The sequence below is a fragment of the Halichoeres trimaculatus genome, unplaced genomic scaffold (assembly GCF_033239565.1).
Source record: "Halichoeres trimaculatus isolate MK-OKI-2021-1 unplaced genomic scaffold, fHalTri1.1 fHalTri1_scaffold_1, whole genome shotgun sequence".
NCBI classification, from domain to species: Eukaryota; Metazoa; Chordata; class Actinopteri; order Labriformes; family Labridae; genus Halichoeres; species Halichoeres trimaculatus.
The window spans coordinates 21,097,219-21,120,100 of NW_027437179.1; the positions used below are offsets into that span (position 1 = coordinate 21,097,219).

The following is a 22,882-nucleotide window of genomic DNA, read 5'->3' on the forward strand; positions in this document are numbered from 1 at the left end:
GTGTCATACAACCCACAAGAAAATGACACACAAATACTATGGGCTCATATTTATTGTAGTCTTTACAGGATAGAGAAACAGAGCTATACATGACAATGACATACTAATGTGGGTCAGTTTGAGTGGGGGTCTAGAGTTTGGCAGCTGGATAGCAGTCTTCCTGCTGGCCTCATGGTGGCACCAGAGCAGAAGCAGCCAGCTGACCTTTCAGATACTTACAGCACACTTAAAATAAACAAGTAGTAAAATTGAATCAGTGCAAAATGGCTTCTGTAATAGTGACCCCAACTCGACACTAAAACTGATCTCACTGTGGAGGAAGGTGACGACATGTTTCCGACTGCCGATCTGACACCCTCTGTTCTACAACTGCATTTGTCAAACCAAGACTATCTGAGGAGGAGACCATCGAAAGTAAACCATGGAGTCACTTGAGGTTAGGTTCAGTCAAAGAATTCAGCACCTCCCAATGACCACTAATGGCTTTAACATTAAATATACTGTACATTTTGTGCAAACTCTTACCTTTGTGTTTAATAAAATAACATCTGAGTTCTACATGTATGAGTTTGTGTTTTCAGGTATTGCCTCTCGCCCAAGATAGGATCAACACACCAATGTTTTTTTCACATTTATAACCACATCTTTACTACTATGTGAAGACATATTAAAGTGGTTCATATTTTAATATGAAGGAGATGTTTAAACCAAATAGATCTCTGAGCCATTTAACTTGTTTGTACCTGAAAAGAAAGTGCAGTGACCTCAATGAAATGCCCTTATCTCACCCTCGACACTCTAAAAACAATATAACTACAGCAGAGGCAAACTGGTGTTTGGAACACCACGTCAGAGTTTCCTCTACACATCTCAAACAATGCACTAATGTTTAACAAATTGGTGTTTAAACTCATTTGATGTTTAAATTCTAAAAATTGGGAAATAAATCATAAAATTAAACATATGGCACATAATTCTGTACAAAAGAAACATGATAACATCAATAAATGAAGCCATTTAAATGTGCCAAAATCAGTAAAATGGTTCAAAGTGGCTCAGGTCAGCTCCAGCTACATATTATTGTCAGCAGCAATCACAACCATCTTGGGTCAAAGTGTCAATCAGTGCCCTCTAGTGGACACATCTCAACTATACGCTTATCTGTTCAAATATCAAAACCAATTCAAATCTAAAAATCAAGTCTGGTCTGAGATGTGTATATCTCTATCGATAGTTCAAGCCTGTCTCCCTTCTGTTAGGACAACCATCAAAGCATGCCCTCATCCTTCCCCTCCTGTCCACTCCCTCCTAAACCCTATTCTCCATCCATCACCGATGGAAGTATTGAGCACCAGTTTACAGCTGCTGACAGGCACCCATCATCAGCAGACATGTCACCAAAAGGCAATTAAAAAATTGCTGAGGGTCACTGAGACATGATCCTGCATAGTGTTGCTCTGAACATTTGCATGAGTTAGTGTGATGACTGTTATGTTATAGTATTATTGGATTCAAAACCTAGCAGGGTGACAACACAAGGACTAACACAGGACAAAGACTACAATGATATGGAATAAAACTACAGCGCAGCTCATTTGTATATACTCGACTTAAGAAATGTCAAGAAATACATTTAACTGTGCACTTTGAGCTCAGCATTGACAGGAGGGATCACCAACTGTATGGTGACTATCAGTTCTTCTGTGCAGTGCATATATAAACTATGTACAGGAGTCGGGTGTCCTGTAGCTGGAAGAGATTTCAGTAGACCAGAGACACAAAGGGTGGCACCTTGTAGAAACTCTTGCTGACCTCTGTTCTGTGCTGAACCTCAAAGATGGCCCACAGGAAGGGGACAAGTGTAGGAGCTGGATAAATAGATTCACTAATACCATGACAGAAGAAGACTGGGGGGCAGAAACAGACATATTGTTGATGTGTCCCCTCCAATCTTGGATTCCTCTGATTAGAGAAAGTCTATATTTATCTCTGGTGTTCCAACGTTAGCTGGGCTCCTAAGACTCTGACTCGATTCTGTGAGCTGAAATGTGAAAAAAAATAATTCAGTATGGATGCAAAAACAAAGCACAGACTTCCGTTATTAGAGTGCTTGTACTGTACATCAAAATGATGCATACTGACATTGCTTGGGTATCCGTAGTGGTTCAGTGTCTGCTGAGATGACTTGGTGCATGACTCCTCTGAACTGGTACAGTAATTTAAGACTCTTTTCTTCTCCCACACAGGGGTCATAGAATCCTGGCAGTCCAGCCTGAACACAGAGAGAAAGGAAATGAAGAATATTCTGATTCTATGCATCCACATATTTGGTTAGTCAAATGGGATATGGAAACCCACCTTGGAAGATTCAGTGAGGATGAGTTTAGAGTCTTTGACCAGGCACTGCAAAGGCACAGTGACGTCGATCACCTTTGCTTTCTCCTGCTTCTGGCTGGTGTCAGACACAAACTTCCCATACCAGGCATTCAAGATGATCAGTCCTACACAGAGTGACATTATGGGTGGGAATCACAGAATTACACAGGATACAGATGAAAGGATGCAATATAGTACAATATGAGAAGGTAAATTCTGTAAACACTCTTTTAATTAAAACAACAACTGCTCTGTCCCAGCTATCTTGACTTGTTAGATGGATAAGTTTACCAAGGGGACTCTAATTAAAGATTTTTAAAGTTCTACTTGAGGAGTATGGTAAAACTGAACACATCAATCTCTTGCAAGAGATTTAGATTCAGTCAATTCAATACATCTCTCCAGTGGCATGCACAAGCTTTTTGAAGAGCAGGGGCAAGAAAAAAAAACCATACAGATTATCCTGGCCACTGCACACTTGATGCTCAGTGTTTCAAGCATTAAGTGATCATCAGAGACCCAGTCATAAGTTGACAGCTTTGGGTACTACTGTTACTTTTTTGTTTAATTTAATAGAATCTCTATTTAATATACAATGACAAAATACAAAAGGAAAACATACAACATTTCATCAATGCTAAGATGACAGAACACAGAATCAATACAACACAGAAGAAAAGAACAAATTCAAAGGTTTAGGATGTCCCAGGGTGAAGGACTTTCCTTCTAATAGTTCCTTCTGTATGTCTCCCCAGTTTTAACTCGAGATAAACTACCCCTTCTTTCTCCAATATGCAAACAATCGTGTGGTCTCAATCCATTTTTACAGTCTAAAAATCATCAGCTGATAAAACAGTGTTGAGAAAGTGAAAGACAGAAAATGAAAGAGGAATAAAGAGGATGTGCTAGAGAAAGATCTGCTACAGTTATTTGTTTTATCTCTGAGTATATTAACTACACAGTGGACTGGGGTCTCTTAATTGAAGGGTAAAAATGAACAGAAAGGTCTGTGTGATGTAAGCTCCACTCCTCTGCCAACATCCACATTCTCATTGAACTATATTACTATAAAACATTGAGAAAAGCTTAGGGCTCACATCAGTCATCCCTATCCAGGCACTGTTTTGTCTCTTACACACACCTCGATGCAGAATCATCCAGTACTGAAAAATAAATGAATGTGCCCTTACTTCTATTGTGGGTTGTAAATTCTCTGTATTACAAGCACAGGCCAAAATAATGTCTTTGCAGAAGTTTGAAATTAAATTCAAAATGGGATTAAAGAATTTCAGAACTGAAAAAAAGCATGAAATCAGTCAAATATGACGGGCAAGCGGTGTGTTACTCCGCACCAAAGTGGATAGAGAGAGTAGGCAGTCCTTCGCCGTAGCCCTGTACACATTAGCATAAGCCCAGTTTAGAGCTGCTATCAACATGTCTCCTTAGTGACCTGATCACAGTTTGTCCTCAAAGCATCCTTGGCATGTTTACATCTGTACTTAAGGCTGTCAAGTCATGATCTGATCACCACACAATATTACACAGTGTAATCAGGGCCTATAGTGGGGAACTTATGTTCAGACAAAGAAGTTCTTTGGGCTACAGAGTAATATGCTCTTAAAGCCAGCTATGAAGTATGTGTTTGAACTATGAACACACTTTGGTTAATTTGGCTGTCTGCAAGCTAAAAAAAAGTCTCTATTCCCACTCTGGTGTAGTTTCTGTGAAAGTGTGTGTGTGTGTGTGTGTGTGTGTGTGTGTGTGTGTGTGTGTGTGTGTGTGTGTGTGTGTGTGTGTGTGTGTGTGTGTGTGTGTGTGTGTGTGTGTGTGTGTGTGTTCTCTCACCCATCTTGGATTCCTCGGCTTCTATGATTCTCCTCACAGACTCCTGCATCAGCAGAACCTGCAGAGGAGCCGGGGGAGGAAGAGGAGCAGAAGGAAGAGGGGGGAGGGGTGGTGGAGAACAACATAAAACAGGATGGGAAAAAATAATTTAAAGACATGATGAACCTGGAAAGAATGATCAGTGATCCACTACAAACACCCAATGTAATATGTGCATGCCCGTACTCACAGCTGACTCTGCCTCTTGCTTCTTCTTGGCGATGTCTGTAGCTGAGCTCTTCCTTTGCAGCTCCAGCTCTCTAAAAAGAACAATGAAGCAAAAATCAACAACAACAACAACAATGTCATAATTATTAATAACAATAATAATAGTAATAATAAAAGTAAATAATGAACAATTGACCCACTCATTCACTTTCGATTATATATTTCTTTTAAATGATAGTGTAAGTGCGAAAAAGAGCCCCTTTGGTATATTTCAGTGTCAGATATTAGGAAAAAAAAATAAAGTGGATACAAAAAAAATAAACATAAGTGTTGTTAGTCCTGAGTCCTTTTTGACAAAAATATTCAGTAAAGAAAGACATAATGAAAAGTTGGCATGTGTACTGACTCCTCTTTTTGTGCTCGTGTATATGGAATGATGATCAGTCTGTGAACAGCCATATAGATCATCAGGGGTCCAGCAGTGGCGTAGAAGACAGCGCTGGGCAACAGCTGATCCGTTAGGTGGATTGGAAACAGGTACGTCTGACTGGCACGGGATAACCTAAGTGGAAACAAGACCAAAGTATACACACACACACACATACGTCAGATAATTACGCAGTGAGGCACAGACCCACAGAGGTATGAGCTCATTTTTTGGGTTTGGCCAGTACTTGATCTTGAGTGTGACTCCCTGAGGGACCCCGATGCTGACAGTCCCTGACAGGACACTGTGTCGGCTGATCTTCCTCTCTGCTCCATATTCCACAACAGTGCCAAACCAGCCTGTCCTGGAAAGGGAAGAGCACACAAACAACAACAGTAAGGCAGTGACAATTGGACCCAGCAAATAACATTTAAATTGATTTAGGAATATATATTTGTAGCTTTTTCCAAATGTTAAATTTAATTTATTGAAGAGTTCTTTTTAGATTATTGTCCGTTGGTTAGCCTAACCTCTGTTTTTTCCAAACATGGAGCAGAAGCAGAAAGTGTTTCTCCACTAGCTTTTTTTAGTCTGCACATATAGTGTTTATTAACTCTTTCTAAAATAATATCAAAATAGTAACGTCTGTCTACAAGTTATCTGATGGGAGATTATCAGGTCATGTAATAAATTGGTCCTTAGTTAAGGACATTGAGGTTACATCATAGACTGCTAAAATAAATCCCCACAGAATAATTTCATATCAAGTAGTGTTTACATCTAGCATTGAAATATTTTTCCCAAAAACATTTTTTTTCAAAGTGTACATCCTTTCACACATAAGAGCAGATAAACGTACTTGACTGAGCCTTTAACTTTGGTCTGGTCTTCATCCTGGAACTTGTATTGGTAGCTCATCATCAGGTAGGAGTGAGGCACACCCAGCTGTAAGTGTTGGACAAATAAATACAGGATAAAATTAATCTCAAAGATACAATATATCCAAGACTTTTAAAATCACTTTTACAACAATGGCAGCAAGTATACTACACAAATTGTGAACACAATACATATTTCTACCTGCAGGGCGAGAGTGAAGTGGCTGCTCTTTGTGTCTCGGACCAGACTGGTTGTCATGGCACTGTTAGGCCCCCAGCGCCACTGCAGGTATCCCATGGTGTTCTGGTCCAGGTGGCGTGCTGTCATCAGAGAACAGCTCGGCCGCAAACCTCGAGGAGAGAACTGCAAACCACACTGGGCTGTCAGGAAACTAGAGAGAGAAATGACAGAGAAGGGATGAAAAGAGGAGCTTGTTCACATGTTGAAACAGTTTGTTAATGAAAAATTGATCAAAGAGTGCATCCTTACCAGCGTGGGGTGAGGTTGCGAAACACCTTTAACCCAATGAGAGGTCCAAGTATATCTCCTGCACCAAACTCCACCTACAGAGACAAAAACAAGTGATTGCTGATGGAAGCTTATCAAAAAAGTCCCTAACGTCTGGCACTGAATGTACTCTGTAGTTTGTCTTTAAGTATGTGTTTATGTGCGTACCTCTCCCCAGCCCTTTGCTGATGTTACCCTTCGTATAGTCATGTTAATGTTTCCCCCTCCGTTCCCGTTGTGTGTAGAGAGTGAACCAGACAGAACAGCTGTGTCAGAGTTTGTCAAAGGAGCCTGAAAATTAGAATAGAAAATTACAAACCTAAAACGGGATGTACTGCTGTGACACTGATTGATGAGCAGCTGTGCAGACAGTAACTGCTCAAAGAAAGAGTGTGTCTTCTGTTTCACCTCTATAGACTGAGAAATGTGCATCTTGTTGATTTCAATATGAGGAAACCCTCCACCTGGCATCTCTTCAAAGTCCTCATCGTAGCGGTCGAATAGATCTGTTGCGTCCACACCCACACTGATGGTGCCCTGAATAGTGAGAGTGTAAGAAGGAGATTGCCAGAATTTGAAAAAAAGGGAGATATGAGTAAAGGGACATAGTGAAATGTGTGTGAGAGCCATTCAAAGTCACAATGTGTTTTATTTTATATTGATAAAGGAATATTTGTGACTGAGAAAACCTTCGGGTTAGTTCTTTGCTGCAGTCTCCTCTCTTCTCTTTCTCTCTGAAGCCTTTCATACTCCTCCCGAATTTCCGCTGGTGTTCTCTTTCTTTCCACCACCTACATGTGACCCAAAACAAAAGACAGATGCAATGAATACATGTTTTAACTGTATTCTACTGTATACTTAAGTGTAAAGAAGTAAATGCTTATCTTCAAAATAAAAATGTTATGTTAGACAGAATTCTGACCTCCCAGCCTTCCACCTCCAGCCCTTTCTTCCCGAAGATGTCATAGATAGCTCTGGAGTGTTCGTCACTCAGCACTGAAGATTAAGAGTATGCATTAGTGCTTGGAAATCTGTATGGAGTTTTGTTTGGTGATTTTTTTTATTTGTTTATAAGCTCTTACCCTCATATGCCTGGTGCACTTGATTGAACAGCTGCTCAGCCTGACTTTTCAGCTCAGGGTCTCGATGTTTGTCGGGGTGGTAGAGCATACACAGTCTACGGTATGATGCCTTCAGCTCCTCCAATGTAGCCTGTGACAGTACAGAGAGGGGGCAGCTAAAATTCACCAGAATGTCAACTCTTGAAATAGCATCTCTTTGCTTTAGTGATTCATTTTAACTGTACGTTACACAGACAAACTAAAACTCTTCACATTTTAATCTGAAACCATCAATTTCGAGTCCCACTTTTGCATGAAAAATAGATAATCAATTTGGCCAAATATTTTGCTTGAGGAGTGTTGCAACAGGACACCACTGACCATTTTCACTCCATTGACATGAAACAAGGGCTTTGAAGGGTGTGGAAACAATTGCAGCAAGGTGAGAAAGCTGTTTTAGGACTAACTTCAGGTTATTATATTTAACGTCTAAGTTCGAGTCCAAACTAGACCTTTAAGTCTACCCATTTCTTTTTCCTTCATAAAACTTGTTAATTCCCATTATAATAATGCAAATAAATAAAAAAAGAGGGTGACAACATGACCCTGCAAACATGCAGTTTTCATAGCCTGTCCCTCCCCCGCCCTCCCCTCCCCCATGGGTCTTGTATTTCAAATATACATGCAATCATTAGTTGTAAGTCTAATAAGAATATAGGCAGCTCAAATTAAAAAATATATAAATGATAAACAATAATGGGATCAAACACATGAATATCACAGTGTAGTGGGACAAAATGGGATCACAGTATAAATCTAGCAGGGTGCAAGCCTGTGTTCTGTTTCCTGTTGTTGTCTCCCCTGCTTCAATCTTGCTGCCAGAGCGCTCTTTGGGTTTGGTTAAGATTCTGGTTAAGTTCAGGATAGCAGGTGATGTCATTTGTGGCTTTTCAGTTCCAACTTCTGTAATTTGCTTCCAAAACTTTTGAACAGGACACTCTCACATAATATGCAAGGATGTGCCTACTTGATTTATCTCAGACAAGCGTCAGTGGGGTAAACTATCAATATGCATTCCATAGTTAAATACGTTTGATAAATAAAATAAAATTTTGTTAATTTTGAATTCAGATTTTGTGATAAATTAGATGGTTTTTTCCCCAAACATTTTCCTAGTTTAGGGATGCTCAGAGCAGTATTTGTTCCATTTTGATGCAGTTAAAGCAGTCTACCTTGTCCAATGTAATCTGAGATTTAACATCACAAAAAATCATATCTTTGCACATGCGTTCAATTGTCTTTACTACTTACTGTATGAAAAATGACACTATATTATCTTTTAAAGTAATTTTCCTGCAGAATCAGCCGGTAACAAACTGCAGGGAAGATGGTGCATATGAAGAAGACCGTTATTCATTTGAAGGATGGTGCACCGACTGCACTCCACTTCCCCGATAGAAATACGAAAAACAACACCCACAGCTAATAGTCATGAGCTATTCGGCCTCGCTTGATATTCGAATGGACCTTACCTCTTTCCTGACGTTCAGTAGAGAGTAAAAGTCCTGATTATTAGACTCATAATCATCATCTAAGGACGCCGCCATGTTTGCGTTCTGTCTTGTCCCACCCACTCCTCCGTGCCCTGGAAGCTCATTGGTCAGTCGAACTTGAAGCGGAAGTTCTTGTATCGTCATCTTCTGGTCGGAGGAATCTTCACATCTGAAAAAAAAGAAACACAAACTCAAACTGAAGGAAAGAAGACGGGAAAGGAGTGTGCAATTGTGAAAGGTACTGTATAATTAGCCTCAGTAGTTTTCACAAGCTATTCTCCTGTCTTCCTCTTTCCCTTCTTTTCACTAAAAGCACTTCCAAGCTGTCTGGCCGGACAAGTGCTAAATTACTCATTGTAAACTTTGGTTGGCTGGCAGTTCATTGATACGTTTATGACCTCTTACGAGTGACAGTCTACAATAAATGCACATTATCTTTCATGGAGTAAGAACAGAAAAAACACTAGCTGGAAGGCTTATTCATATGACCAACTTAGTACAGGAGTACATCAATTGCTAGATTTACAGATGTTTTTTTTTTCTGTTGAAATCTCTATTTGAATCGACAAATTTGTAAAATGTGACTGTCCGCAGCAAACGTTGAGATACATAATCTGAAGTTTTGTCATAAAAATCAGTTTATGAGTTTAAGTTGTTATACCTCTCATAGATGACTGAAAACTCTAAGTTGTATGTTATTTTATTAAAATACAGAGTAATTTACAACTGTCCTGAAGTTTCCTGTTAGTCCTATCTGTTTTTATAAAGCACATACCTTTAAGGCTTTAACCCAGAGGACGTGCATTATTTGGATAGATGAGCAGATATTTCAACCCTATTTTTAGATAACTTTTTGAGTGGTCAAGCAATAAAGTCAGGCTATATCCCATTAAAATGTCAGAGAAGAAAAATATTATTTTAAAAAAAGTGTCTAAAAAAGTTAACTAATGGTCCAGTCTTTCATGCACGTATTAGCATGCATGAATATATAATGAGTGATGTTAGGTGAAAGGCTGACTCTCAGGCCCTGTCACATCCAGCTTGTGTCAGGCCCTGTGATACAGGAGTGTGCCAGCTGTATGATTAGGTCCAAATGTAAAGTTTAATTTGAAGAGTAGTAATAGATGTGCATTTCAAAAATGTCAAATGATAAATTAACAATCTTGTATTTCAATTATTTATTTAAGTTGAAATATTATTTCATCTTAAAATATAACAATATAATTTTTAAATTCTTTAAAAATATAGCTAAAAAATAGGTGTTTGGATAGGACATTGTGCCATTCTTACAGTTTAAGAGCCCCTACATATGTCTTTATATTCAGATTATTTAAAAAAAAAATGAAACTAAGACCCTTAGAGATTTTCATTAAAAATATATGTTTCTAGTAGAATGACTAAAGGGCGGGTCACACTGGTCATCTGAACTGGGCCACTCTCAAGCATCCTTCCTGCTGGACCATTGAATACTAAATGAGTTGAATATTTTAAAACTGTGGTCTACACAACAATTTCTAACCGCTTCATATGCCAAGTTATAGGTAATTTTTTGAGTCGCTGGGTCTGCTCTTCACGACTAGTTACCCTTTATTCAATGCTCATTAAGTGTAGTGTCAAAGTGCGTCGCCCCTCACCCTGACCTGTTTGATCTGTTTGGTGCTCCCGAGGCAGTAATAAGCTTTGGGGCCTCTACGGCCCTGTTTCTGACTCCCTCTAGACTTCTGTACAACACTACTGGAATAGTTACCACCCACCCCATGGTGTGTTATTGGAAAACAGATCACACAAATAAACTAGGTATCATGACACCAGCAAACCAATATCTGATGAAATACTGGCGGTCTTACTCTGCAGTCTGTCTCTAAGCCCAGGGTACTGTGCTGTGTTTAAGACAACAGTAAAAACAAGTCAGTGGATCTGGAAAAGGAGAGATACTGTGAGTTGGGGGCACAAACAGAAGTACAAGGGAAATCTATTTATCTCTTTTTTGCCCTCTCCTTTTCTCTACTCTCTTTCCTCATTGGAAAGAGAGGAGTAAGAGGCAAATAGAGTGGACAGCTTCGAACTTGAGCCCTCCCTCAAGGCTTCATAACCTGACTTCTCCTTCCTTGTCCCCTTTCCGGCATCTCCCTTCATGCTCTTGTTTTTGTTGTCTCTACCTCCTTCTCCTTTTCCCTTTTTGGACTGAGGAAGTTGGAACCCCCTGTCACCCCCTGCCCCTCCAGACTCTACTCTTCACTGTGTTTTTAGTTGGAGGGGTGATTAGTGGTGTTGTCACTACTGGGAGCCTGGGTCGATTAAACGAGGCAATGCTGTATGAGTTGTGTTGTTATATAAAGAGGTACTACTCATGGTTATGATGAGAATGACCCATGAAAACCAAAGCAAACTGCTTAGCCTCCCTGGGGTGTCATGGGCCTGACTTAGCATAACACCATCGAAGGTGGGCGAACCCTTGATAGCCCCAGTGACATATTGGTTTTCACTGCCTATCTTTCCCTGTATATGTTGGGTTGTAGGAGACACTGGGAACCATATGGTAGCATTTGTGTCTTATAAATAGAGAATATTTTTGAGAGCATGATGGGACAGGTTTCTTCAAGGAGTTATTCATTCATTCATTCATTCATTCATTCATTCATTCATTCATTCATTCATTCATTCATAAATTCATTCATTTATTCATTCTTATCCTGTTATAAAACACAATTGCCATGTGTTGATTTTGAATTACTCCCATTTAGTTTGTCTGATTGTTATACTTCAAGATTTCTTATTAAGATTTAACCAGCAACACATGTCATATACTGAAGTCTTGCCATGAGATGAACAAACGATGGTTGTTTTTAGGATGAATTCAAGAATGTGCCTGCTCTTCTCATGTGTCAGAGCCTAGATCAGAAACATGACAATACACGGCTGGGGTCACCCAGGAGATATGTCTACTTTTATTACTGAAATTATATTTTGATCATGATCATGATACTTTGAACTTTTGAAATATCTTTAATATATTTATCAAAGGGAAAACTCAGATTTTTTTTTTGTTGAAAACTTGGACCCTGCTTATGGATTTTCTGAGTCTTCTCTGGTAGGAGCTAAGGTCCATAATCTGCTCTGATTATAGCTAATTTGCTCTGAAAAATCTTAGAAAATCTGTACATGGTCTAAAAATGATGATTTTATAGCATGCACAATCTTGTGGAGTTAGAATAGAAAATACTTTATTTATCCCAGAGGGGAAATTCAGGATTTAAGATTATATATATATATATATATATATATATATATATATATATATATATATATATATATATATATATATATATATATATATATATATATATATATATATATATATATATATATATATATAAGATTTTCAGGAGTTAAGAATATGGCTAAAATTTGATTGAGCACTTGTTAGTTAATGTAATAATTAATTCGTTTGAAATATGAAATATCAAATTTCAGATCCTCCAAACTTGTGCTTAAGTACAGTTAGTAATTTTTCTCACCACTCACTCAAATTAATGTTTTTAAGTTTTTTATAATCATAAGATTTTATTTTTCGAATGCTGATTCTGCAAGCCTTTATGATAAACATACACTTTAGTCTACAGATAGATTTTTTCATGAAATGGCCATTGTCGTGTGTTTGCACGTCTTGTACAGCATCATTCTTTCCATTGGACAAAGACACTCAATTCTTGAGGTTTAAATCTATTTCTTGGCAAGATATGTGCACATTTTGTATTGCCAGTCATCTTGCCTGAACTCTGTGGATGCCAAAAATCCCTGAGTGCCTCTGCTCTTACATGCCAAGCATATGTAGCTGAGGAGGAACCATTCAAAACCCCCAGCTAACCGTGAAGCGTGTCTACGGAGACTATTGTCTCTGTCAAACACAAGGCTTTTTGGTGCAAAGGCGATATTCTACCCCGAGGCATTAAGTGACAGTGTGGGCTTGAAACAAGCACATAATAGTCCCGGTTAAGCCGAGCTGTTTGGAAGGGATAGCCTGGTGGAGAGCGGCAGTGTCAGTAAGAATACTATTGTAGGGTATAAACTTCACTTCCTGTTTAGAGAATCCTCGGTTTTCTGCTGGAGCCAACATGTATAACAAGGGGACCGGGTGCCATGTTTTCCCAATGTATTCTCTAAGTTTCCACCTGAACTGTCTCCACTTCAGCTCCAAAACACGACTCAAAGCCAGGCTGTGTAGGCGCGTGAGGAGCTGTCCTTTCAGCACCGTGAGCTTCAGCACCAAAGCCAGTGACAGCAACCGCGAGCCCGTCTAAAAATCTATATCGCGCTTCTATAAAGTCTCTCTCGAGCACTTCTTTGTATTTGCATTCACGAAGGGGTTCATGATTTATGTCGGGACGCGACCTTACATCGCTTTTTTGCAACAGTCCACCGCTTGTGAAGAAATGAGCGCGTGCGTTCGAGTGTGTAATGTATACTTTGTGTACAGGCCTTCGTTGTGTGCGCGAGAGAAAGAGAGAAGACGATGATGAGCATGATGATGATACTGTGGGAGGCTGTCAAGGTGTCCTCGAATACAGACGTCGTTCAGTGACGTGTGAGGGGAGAGAGAGCGGGAGAGAGCGGAGAAGAGTGCGCGTGTACGTCAGGAAGGCGGAGCCAACGTGAAAAACGGAGGGATGGAGAATTCTGCGAGTCACCATCACGGATCCCCGCTGTCAATCCTCACCTTTCGGTCCAATAGTGTCTTCTATCGCGGCAGGCTCGCTCCCCCCTCCCCTTCTTCTCAGCCCCGCCCCCCTCCTTGAGCTGTCCTCCCTGTGCACGCGCGTTGCCCCCCCTCCCTCCCCCCACCACCACCACCTCCACCACCACTAGGTCGAGTCGAGGAGGAGGAGGAGGAGGAAGAGGAGGAGGAGGAGGGATGAGGCGCGCGGCGGAGGGGAAATGGCTGCCGAAAACAAGCCGGAAGGTAAGAGAGAAATAACGGTTTTTATTTGAGGTGGCAGAGTCCCGCTATTCGGGGTTCGGACGAGGCGATATAGGGACGGAGGCATGGAGGGGGACAGAGATAACGGCAGGGCTTTCCCTTTCTGCTAGCCCGTCCCGAAAACACGGACGCTGGTGCTGAACCAGCGACTGTGTGGAGCACGGTTAACCGACAACAAATAAATAACGGAAGGAGAGTTGTCCTGTCGGTAGGCTCTGAACCGGGATAGGGTCGTTTTTCACCGCCCGATACATGCCAACGTTTCCCGCGAGCAGCTGGTTTCTGAGTGCTTTTGAAGCGTTTAGTATAAAAGGGATGAGGATGAGAGAGGATGAGAGTGGTTCACGCTGAAGGAATTCAGATGCTTTCAGTGTGTGTGTATGTGTGAGTGTGTATGTGTTTGCGTGTGTGTTTATCTGTCCCTGAATCTCTCTTTAAGCATAAAATAGACCATTGAATCGTAGATTTCCTTGCCTGACAGGCACGCAACCTCCTAGACCAGCTGTGCTTTTATTTAGTCACAATCTTGTGTGTGTGTGTGTGTGTGTGTGTGTGTGTGTGTGTGTGTGTGTGTGTGTGTGTGTGTGTGTGTGTGTTTATGTTTGTGTATATGTGTGCTTATGGTTGCTAAGGCAGTGAAGGTGAGAATATGACTGCATTTGAGTATGGTGGTAGAGTGTGTGTCAGTTTTAGGTCATATTATTATGTATGAATCCAGTTTAAATTCCCTCTCCTTAACTCTTGCAATTCATTCATTCATGAATGATTTGAGAAGTGACCAAAATCACCATGGTGATATTATTTCATGGTGATGCTGTTGAATTTTTTTAGTTTGTACGCGCTGTTTATAAACATCCCCTGGTTGTTTCTTTGCTCTAGTTATTGCCTTTACGTTCTGGCTGGTTCAAAGTGCTGACCTTACATATAAACACAAAACTGTTTCACAGCGGACAGGCCGTTTCTAAGCTTCTAGGGAGGTAGAATGACATAAAGAGAAGAAATAGTGCCTTCGACATCAGTTTCTCTGATGTGATTCTTCTGATCTCTCATTCCAGCCAAGTGACACTGATTATGACAAGAGGAGACTTTACCCCTCTTCCCACTAGGGAGCGATGCTGAGCAAGAGTTCTACAGGGCAAATTTTGAGATAACTTGAACTACTGAAGAGGTATCCATTCACTTGTGAGGCGTATTTCCAGGAGTGCCTTTCTTATAGTTAGGCAAACACATACATATTTACACGAGTGTGAAGGCAAGCATGCAGAGTTTAGCCAGAGGCAGAGAGAAGGCCCAGGGTTGAGAGTCCCGTTGCGTGAAAAGAGTAGAACTGTAGATGAGACAGATGGCCCATGGGCTGATCAGCATGCACTGAACCACATAAATATAAAACCATCCCCCTGCCCATACTGTGCTTTACCTACACACGCTAACAGAATCACGCATTCACAGCATGAGGAGTTTTGTGTTTATTGAACCCTCAGAGCGTGGATGTGCAGTGAGGATGTAATAATTTACGAGCGTCAGACGTGCTGAATGAAAGCCAAATGAATTGAAGGCAGGAGGCAGTTATCCACTCTTCCTCACAGATGTGCGTGGCACTGATCAGCAGAGCACACTAGTGGGCATAAGAACAACATCCACCATATAGCATGGAAGACCATCTCCCTCTGCGCTGGTTGGTCTACTTTGTATCATAGCAACAGTGGTCAGGGAAACAGAGAAATGATGAGAGAGAAGAGAAACTAAAGCTGGGTACAAGTTAGTCACACACATGGAGGCAGTGTTGCTACTGTGGCCAATCGATCGGGGACACAATGGATGCAAGTTAGTGGATCAGAAAATGGATCAGCCCACATGCATATCACTTGGAGTTTTGTTTCTGGGCTGTAAGCAGAGGAGGAATGAGGTGAAGTGTGCGACCGCCAAGAAACAAAATTCTGAGGTGACTCCTAAATACATCTCTGCCCCTTTTCTCGCTCCTTTATTCTCCTCGTAGGACTGAAGAAGATAAGAAATCCAGAGCGGATGGTCAGGATCGCCGTTGGCTACACAGGACACACCCCTCCCAAGAGTGACGACACTGACGCCAACAGTAAGAGACACACAGACACTCTTCACACTGTTTGTGCATGTGCGCACACATTTGTCTGTAGCACAGGGTGACTCTGGGAGCAAGTATAAAAGCCTTCTGGCAGAATGATGTGATGCGGGAACTGAGGTCTCCTTCTCATCTGCTCTGTTACAGATCACACTTACACATACATTCACACACTAACACACACACACACACACACACACACTCACACACTGACATACACAAAACAAACACACACTCTATCTCTGTGTCTCTCTGCTGAGATGTCATTCCAACTCAGCTCTGTTACACATCATGTTTATTCATGCATGCCAGTACAGTATTAGTGGGTGCACACACACACACACACACATTGCCACACACAGCTATAGAGAAGGCAAAGCTTACTTTGGCTATCAGTAGTTTATTGTCATACCTAATCTGTACACATGGCATTATGTATCTATAATCCTCAATGGGCCTGGTTAAACTAGAAGTGAGATGGAGTGTGTAATCTGGGGTCGCCGCATGGTCGTGTGTGCGTGCCATGGTGTCCCTGGCGTGTGTGTGATTGCTGCTGCTGTGTTAGAAGGACTATAAAGGCAATGATTGCTTTGATTGGTTATTGATTCCAGAGGACGTGGCGCAGATGCATGACTCTGCCTCTGTGTGTGTGTATATGTGTGTGTGACAAATTGAAGGAAAATAAACAGATGTGAGGAGGAGCAGACAGACACGCTGCTTAGTGAGGTGGCAGGGGTTATGGGAAAAGGAGGAGGGGGGGGGTTAGTATGTGGAATCACACACACACACACACAAACACACACACTTACTTAAATAACCTTTTTCATTTCAAAAGGAGCAGATGGCTTCATACCTGCTCCAGACCCTCTTATTTTGTTAAGAGGGATGAGCCAGACTGTCACATAACAGCAAATAAAGAATTAAGAGAGCGTCTGAAAAACAATGGAAGAGAATAGAACAGAGAGTTCTGTTTGGGATGGCTGTTTAATATGAGCTGAGACTTCCCGAGCCTATCCCTGTCTCCTATCTGTTCTCACGTCCCAGCTGGAGGATTACTGGAGGAAAAGTTTATCAGCAGAATGATAAAATTAGCATGCACGCCCATCTCTCTACCCCCCTTCCCTCCACCCATGCCTCCTCTCCTCTCCTTCCCTCTCCCTCTCAGCTCTGCCTCCCTCTTCCTGCACTCTCGCTCATCCCAGGCTATGCTCCCCCCTTTCTTTTCTCCCTGCCCTAGCTCCCTCCTGCCCTCCCTCCCTCCCATCCCTCTATCTGGCTGCTGTGCAATGAGCCTTTCTTACTGTCACATTAATTTCATCCCGAAAAAGGGGGGAAAATGTGAAAATTTCCCCTGACGCCTCCTAATATCAGAAGGGGGGTGAGTTAAGAGTTGCATTTGGAGCATTTTTCTCTCTCTTTACTGAGGAGAGTTTTATAATTAACTGACAGCCATCTCACAAGGGCATTGGCTTGTTTCTGTGTTAAATATGGAGATGACAGTTTTATGAGGTAAAATATTCATCAGTCGAAGGCCGCACTTCTGTGTGATTCCACTCTAAATTATGGTATTTGATAGGCTACTAAAGCAGTGTTTCACTTTAGTCTAACATTTTTACTTTTTAGCACGTATGCCGCTATATGACTTAATGAGCCAGCGGCTCCACATTAGCATTCAGGCTTTGGCTCTCATTTCGACTCTTTTTACAAGATTAGCAAGTGAGTGAGTGATCTTTGAATTTGCAGCTTACTGCTGAGGGACCCACATGAAGCAACGCAGGTATTGAAACAGTTTTATTATTTCAAGTATAAATGAGAACAGCACTGAATTTCCATATTTAGATATGTTTTCTCCCGTGTCTCAGAATGGTTCATTTTCCAGGGTAGCCAGAGAGGAAAGAGAAGTTTTTGCCCCATGTCACACCATGGTACAGCCCCACCGAGAGCCATTTGGAACAGATGGAAAAGACGATTGCGACAGCACCCAGGCTGATTTTTTTTTAAGACAGGGACACATTCTCTGGTTCAGGATTGTTAGAAATACAAGATACAAGCCTTTGGGTGTAAAAGCTCATCAGCATTCAACAAATCTGCAAAGTTGGGTCTTCTGTTCCTCGTCAGCAGGGAGAGTGGGTGTGAGGAGAGGTGAGGACGATGGCCGTGTCCATGAAGGTGTGCTTTGAAAGGGATTTCAGCACCAAGGTCACTGGTGAAAAACGCCTCTCTTGGACAAATACTGTGATGTGCGTTCTTTGATCGGCAAGCCCCTGTGTGTGTGTGTGTGTGTGTGAGTGTGTGTGTGTGTGTGTGTGTGTATGTGTGCGTCTGTTTGCATGTTAGAGTGTGCATGTGTGTGTTCGGGTGTTTGCGTGTGTGCCTATGCATGTGCAACGAACAGGCTTGTTTGATGTGGTGGTTCTGGTATATTTCAAAGGCGAGGCTCTGATGAGAATTCTTCAGAACAGCAGGGGGAGGGGAGGAGGAGTGGGGGTATAGCCAGGAGGGGAGGGGTTTAAACGCTGATTGGCATTCATAGCAGAGCGGCTGGAGTGCTGCTAAAAAAGAAATTAGGCTTTAACTAAGCTGCACCATTCAGCTGTTTAACTAAGCTGCTGCACCGTTCAGCTGTTTGAAATTTTGTCTTCTCAGGCCTTCTATTAATAAATGCATAATTGATTAGGGAGAGCATACGTGCCTGAACACACTTCCTACTGACACAATCACACACATGCTCGGGCACCTACACACACACACGAACAGACCCCCTCTCCTGTCCTGTTACACTACTTTCCTCTTTTTGTGTGTTACCTTGTTCCATCTCTTGTCCTTGTAAATTTCTCACTTTGTAGATCTTCTCTCCCAAACTTTTTTTTCTTCATTAGCTGTCTCTCTCTGGCTCATTGTCTCCCTGCGTCTGTCTGTCTCTCTCTGACCCTCCCTACCCCACCTATCTCTCTCCTTTTTTTCTTGCTCTGTCGTCTGCCCTCAGGTAGAGTATAATTCCTATCTTCCCAGGGGAGTCATGAATGGACGCCCTCTACTCAAATGCTTATCAATAACCTTTGAGTGCTTGCTCTCTTTGACTTCTGAGCCGTACACCCGTTGGGCTTACACTCACAAACAGGCACGCACACACATACACACACCAGGGGCTCTATCTTTGTGTGGACGCTATCCACTGGTGAAGTGGTATTCTCCAGAGGCTCAGGGAGATTTTTGCCTTACCTGCAGCTTTCTCATAGTTTGTTAATTATTTGCACACCACAGTCAAAGGAGACTAATATCTTATCTGTTTAGCAGCATGTACACATGGTGAAATCACTGTCTTATAGCTCCTTACAAAACTCGACACACAGCTATCATTTATGCTCTGCTGTCTGCTGTGTTTGACTTTATTCTGGTAAAACAAAAAAGGAAACTTGTGAGATTTGTGTGACTACAAATTTAATTAAAGACTAAAACAAACAACAAGTTAGTCCATTTTACATTGCTGAAGTATTTCATTGCCCTGTTTGTTACTTTAAGTTTAAATCTTTAAAACACTAAAGAGTTGTTTTTAAACAGCAGAGCACAGGAGGTTTAGTCATGTGTTACCAAAGGATGCAAAAATAGTGCATTTGACAACTGTTCACTGCTGCAGCTTTGGTAAGTCTTTCCAGAAGCAGGACAGTAAATGTGAAAATGACTCAACATTAAAGTGTGAATCTAATCATCTTTGATAAATAAATATTGCAAAATAAGCCAATTTGGGCTTTGGCTTCTTTGCCCAAACAGGTGATACAGACTAGGGTTTGCAAAGGAGTGGAAAAGTTCCAGTAAATTTCAGCTCAGGAATATTGGAAATTTTCAGGGTCTCGTTGCTGTCAATTAAAACTAACTTTTCTAGAAAACCCTGTGACGTTTTAGCTCAGAAATGTTGGAAATTAACATAATTTTGTTCTTGTTACCACATTAAATGTCACCTTTATGACACTAGATAATGACCATTCAGACATCGTGAAAGCATGAACATCATTTGACATTTTCGAAAGGGACTTTTTGGGGTTCTGAGTAGACATGAGGAATATGTCTGGGCTAATGCAAATATCTTAAATGGCTTTTATTTTTTACCACTCATGGTTTTTGTTGTTCTGTGAAAGAAATCAATAAGAACTGATTAGTGTCATCAATAAGTTTTGTGTCAGGCATATTTACATGTATGTTTGCTTATGTTAAGTATTTTTGCCAAACTTCATGATAATTAGACTCAGTTAGGGAAAATTCAAGAAAATTTTCTGAAAATGAATGTATAATGTCAGTTTAAAAAAAACATTGCGTTAGACATGTTTGCATGCATGTCTGCTTATATAAAGACAAAGTGTTTATATTTATGCATGTAAATGACCAGGTAAATGCAGTTAATATAAATTCCCAAAATCTATGTTAATTCCTGTTCATTTCTGAAAATTTCAATGGAAAGTTTCCAACTTTGAAAACTCCTGGAATTTTACAACCCTATCAAATACTTGATTGTAAATAGGAATGCTCAATATATTGGTATCAATATCGGTGTCAGATGATGTTGGTCTTTTTTAACATATCTGCATCAGCTGATGTGTAAAAGTAGGCTGATATATACTTATTAGCTGCCAGCCATTTTCAGAGCATCTTGAACGATCTTTCAAGACCCAAATAATTTTGTTTTCTATGACCATGTAAACACCTAACCTGACATGCCAGACGGACAGTTTCATATATCCGCCACGGAATTATTTCACTTTAAAAAAAATCTGCAGCTGGTGATTGGACGACCATTCTGGTTAACACACTCACCACGGACTAATCCACATCAAGCCACAGTATGACATAGCTTATGTGAGCCGATGCTTCTAAGAAACAATAGATGAACAACTACTGAATCACGAGAAACAGCTGTGAAAAAGGCGTTAGACGACAGCTTCCATTTTTATAAATTGAACTTAAGAATCAAAGGAACGCTGACAAGTACGAAAGTCTGCTGTCGTCACGTCTGCTCCCACAGCTCTCGCCTCTCTTCCCTGATTGGGCCGGTCAGAATTTAGTCGAGTAAAATCGTTGGTTATTGGAGCTCTGCAAGATGGACCAGCAGGAGTTCAGAAACTGAATCAGGCAGGTCCGTCTGCTCTGCAAGGTTAGTAAACACAAAAACTACCTAAGAAGAGTGGAACCTCTTCTTTTATGTCTCTCTTCCTGCTTTTGATCCAAAAAAACAGACAAAACATACTTTTTTGATCGCGTTCATCTCAGGCGCTCCATCCTTTGATCCTCTTTATAGTTGTCTTTTTTCACAATTGCGCCACTCTTTTTCTCTGAATTACCTCTACACATCTTTACCGATGATTTTATTTAATTTTTTTAACCAATGTTCACATCAGTAAATATTGGTTATCGGCCATAACAGGCATATTAATATTACTTATCAGTATCGGCCAAAATTTTCATATCGGTGCATCCCTAATTAAAATGATGGGTGGACTTTATTCTTCAAAGCATCATTCAGTCAGGCTGATGTTATCTGATGATATTTCAACTTGCAGTATCTCTTATCAAAGTTGTACATGATTTTGATCATTATGAGCAGAAACATGTATTTTAGTATCGCCAGAACATCATCCCAGCTTTAAACTGAACAGCACTTGTGTGTATCAATATTTGGTATCTTTATATTTGAACTTGTGCTTCCACACCAGTGTGTCCTCTGGGGGGAAGCTCGTCTTGAGTTTCTGTTCCATTACCAAATTGCCTTGTATTACACTGTGGGGAGAGCGCAGCTTTTAAAGGGGATAAGAGATGCCCAGGTGATCAGCCTCCATTGTTCCCAACCCCAAATGCACTGTTAATGTATGTTAATGGATTCTTCTTAATCCAAACATGTCTCCAGGTGGGCCGCAGGTGCACTGTGCACCTCCACCTGCTGTCCAAAAATAAGCAGTGCTCCCTCCGGCACTGTTCTGTTAACTCTTGACTAACTGTGTACCGTGAACGACAAACTTATCAACCACACTTGTGTATGTCATTATGAGTCATCCATGAGTGAGTAACTTATGAAGAGTCAGCTTACATAAAGATGAGATGGAATTACAAATAGTACACAGTTAATTTGCTGTATTTCTCCTTTTTTTGTTATAATAACCTGTTCATTCCACCACAAAAAAGCCACTGACTCAAATTTTTAAAATATTTTACACTCAGGTCATTCAAAGGCCCAAATTTATCTGTGTAAAATCACTTTCTTATGGTCACATCAAGCCATTAAAAATGTCCCACAACAAACATTTGTTATGATTTATTCTTCAAGCTTACAAAGATGCTATGCTTTTTCGTATTCTTCTCTCACCACGTCTCGGTGTCTGATGAAAAATTTCTCTCCTCTTCCCACTCATCCCTCATTTATCTTCCTTTATCTTCGCCCCCCTGTCCTTCTCCCCCCCACCTCTGATTCTGCCCCAGATGAGCCCGGCCAGCTGAAGATCTACCTTCCTAAGAAACTGCTCGAGTGTCTGCCCAAATGTTCCTCTCTGCCCAAGGAGCGCCATCGCTGGAACACCAACGAGGTGAGAATGAGACACACTCAAGAGGGAAATATCTGTGACAGTGAAACGAACTCAGTGTTTTCTGCTGGTGACTCATCTCTAGCTAATGTCACATTGAGAGATGAAGAGGAGGTAAACAAACACAATGGCAGCTTTTCATTATGGGACACTAAAACTGTGACACCAAGAAATAAAAAAGGAACGAAAAGCCAAAAAATCCCACTGACTGTACATTCCCTCTTTCTCTTTCACTTTGTAATCCAAACAGCTCGGTGTAAAGGCGTAGGAATCAGGGGGGCCAGGGTCTAAAACTATACATGGCTTAGAGGCTGAGAAACAAGAAATGAGGCAACAGATTGAATGTTTCCACTGCTGATTGTTACTGGGTTCAAACACCCTGTGG

General features: G+C 41.0%; 2 protein-coding genes across 6 annotated transcripts in view; one reads left to right on the forward strand and one right to left on the reverse strand.

Moving 5' to 3' along the window:
* Nucleotides 1-16: 16 nt before the first annotated feature.
* dnajc11b (DnaJ (Hsp40) homolog, subfamily C, member 11b) lies at nucleotides 17-8,951 on the reverse strand. Its single transcript, XM_074669278.1, has 16 exons — nucleotides 8,835-8,951; nucleotides 7,324-7,453; nucleotides 7,164-7,237; nucleotides 6,931-7,032; nucleotides 6,650-6,778; nucleotides 6,410-6,532; nucleotides 6,224-6,297; nucleotides 5,936-6,125; nucleotides 5,715-5,800; nucleotides 5,103-5,219; nucleotides 4,835-4,990; nucleotides 4,451-4,520; nucleotides 4,222-4,279; nucleotides 2,359-2,501; nucleotides 2,143-2,272; nucleotides 17-2,041 (listed from the first exon to the last, which is right to left on the reverse strand). Exons 1-16 carry the CDS (start codon nucleotides 8,907-8,909, stop codon nucleotides 2,016-2,018), a joined length of 1,683 nt encoding a protein of 560 aa, XP_074525379.1. The 5' UTR covers nucleotides 8,910-8,951; the 3' UTR covers nucleotides 17-2,015.
* A 38-nt stretch (nucleotides 8,952-8,989) lies between these two features.
* LOC141789760 (calmodulin-binding transcription activator 1-like) overlaps nucleotides 8,990-22,882 on the forward strand; it is a 61,451-nt gene continuing 47,558 nt past the window's right edge. For 2 of the 5 annotated variants that reach the window (XM_074669257.1, XM_074669258.1), the window contains exons 1-3: nucleotides 13,668-13,815; nucleotides 15,830-15,925; nucleotides 22,397-22,500. In XM_074669257.1, the coding sequence (XP_074525358.1) occupies nucleotides 13,791-13,815; nucleotides 15,830-15,925; nucleotides 22,397-22,500 (225 nt within the window). In that variant the 5' untranslated portion in view covers nucleotides 13,668-13,790. Of the gene's footprint in view, nucleotides 9,094-13,667; nucleotides 13,816-15,829; nucleotides 15,926-22,396; nucleotides 22,501-22,882 lie in introns of those variants that run through there. The other 3 variants (XM_074669259.1, XM_074669260.1, XM_074669266.1) reach the window with 2 other exon arrangements.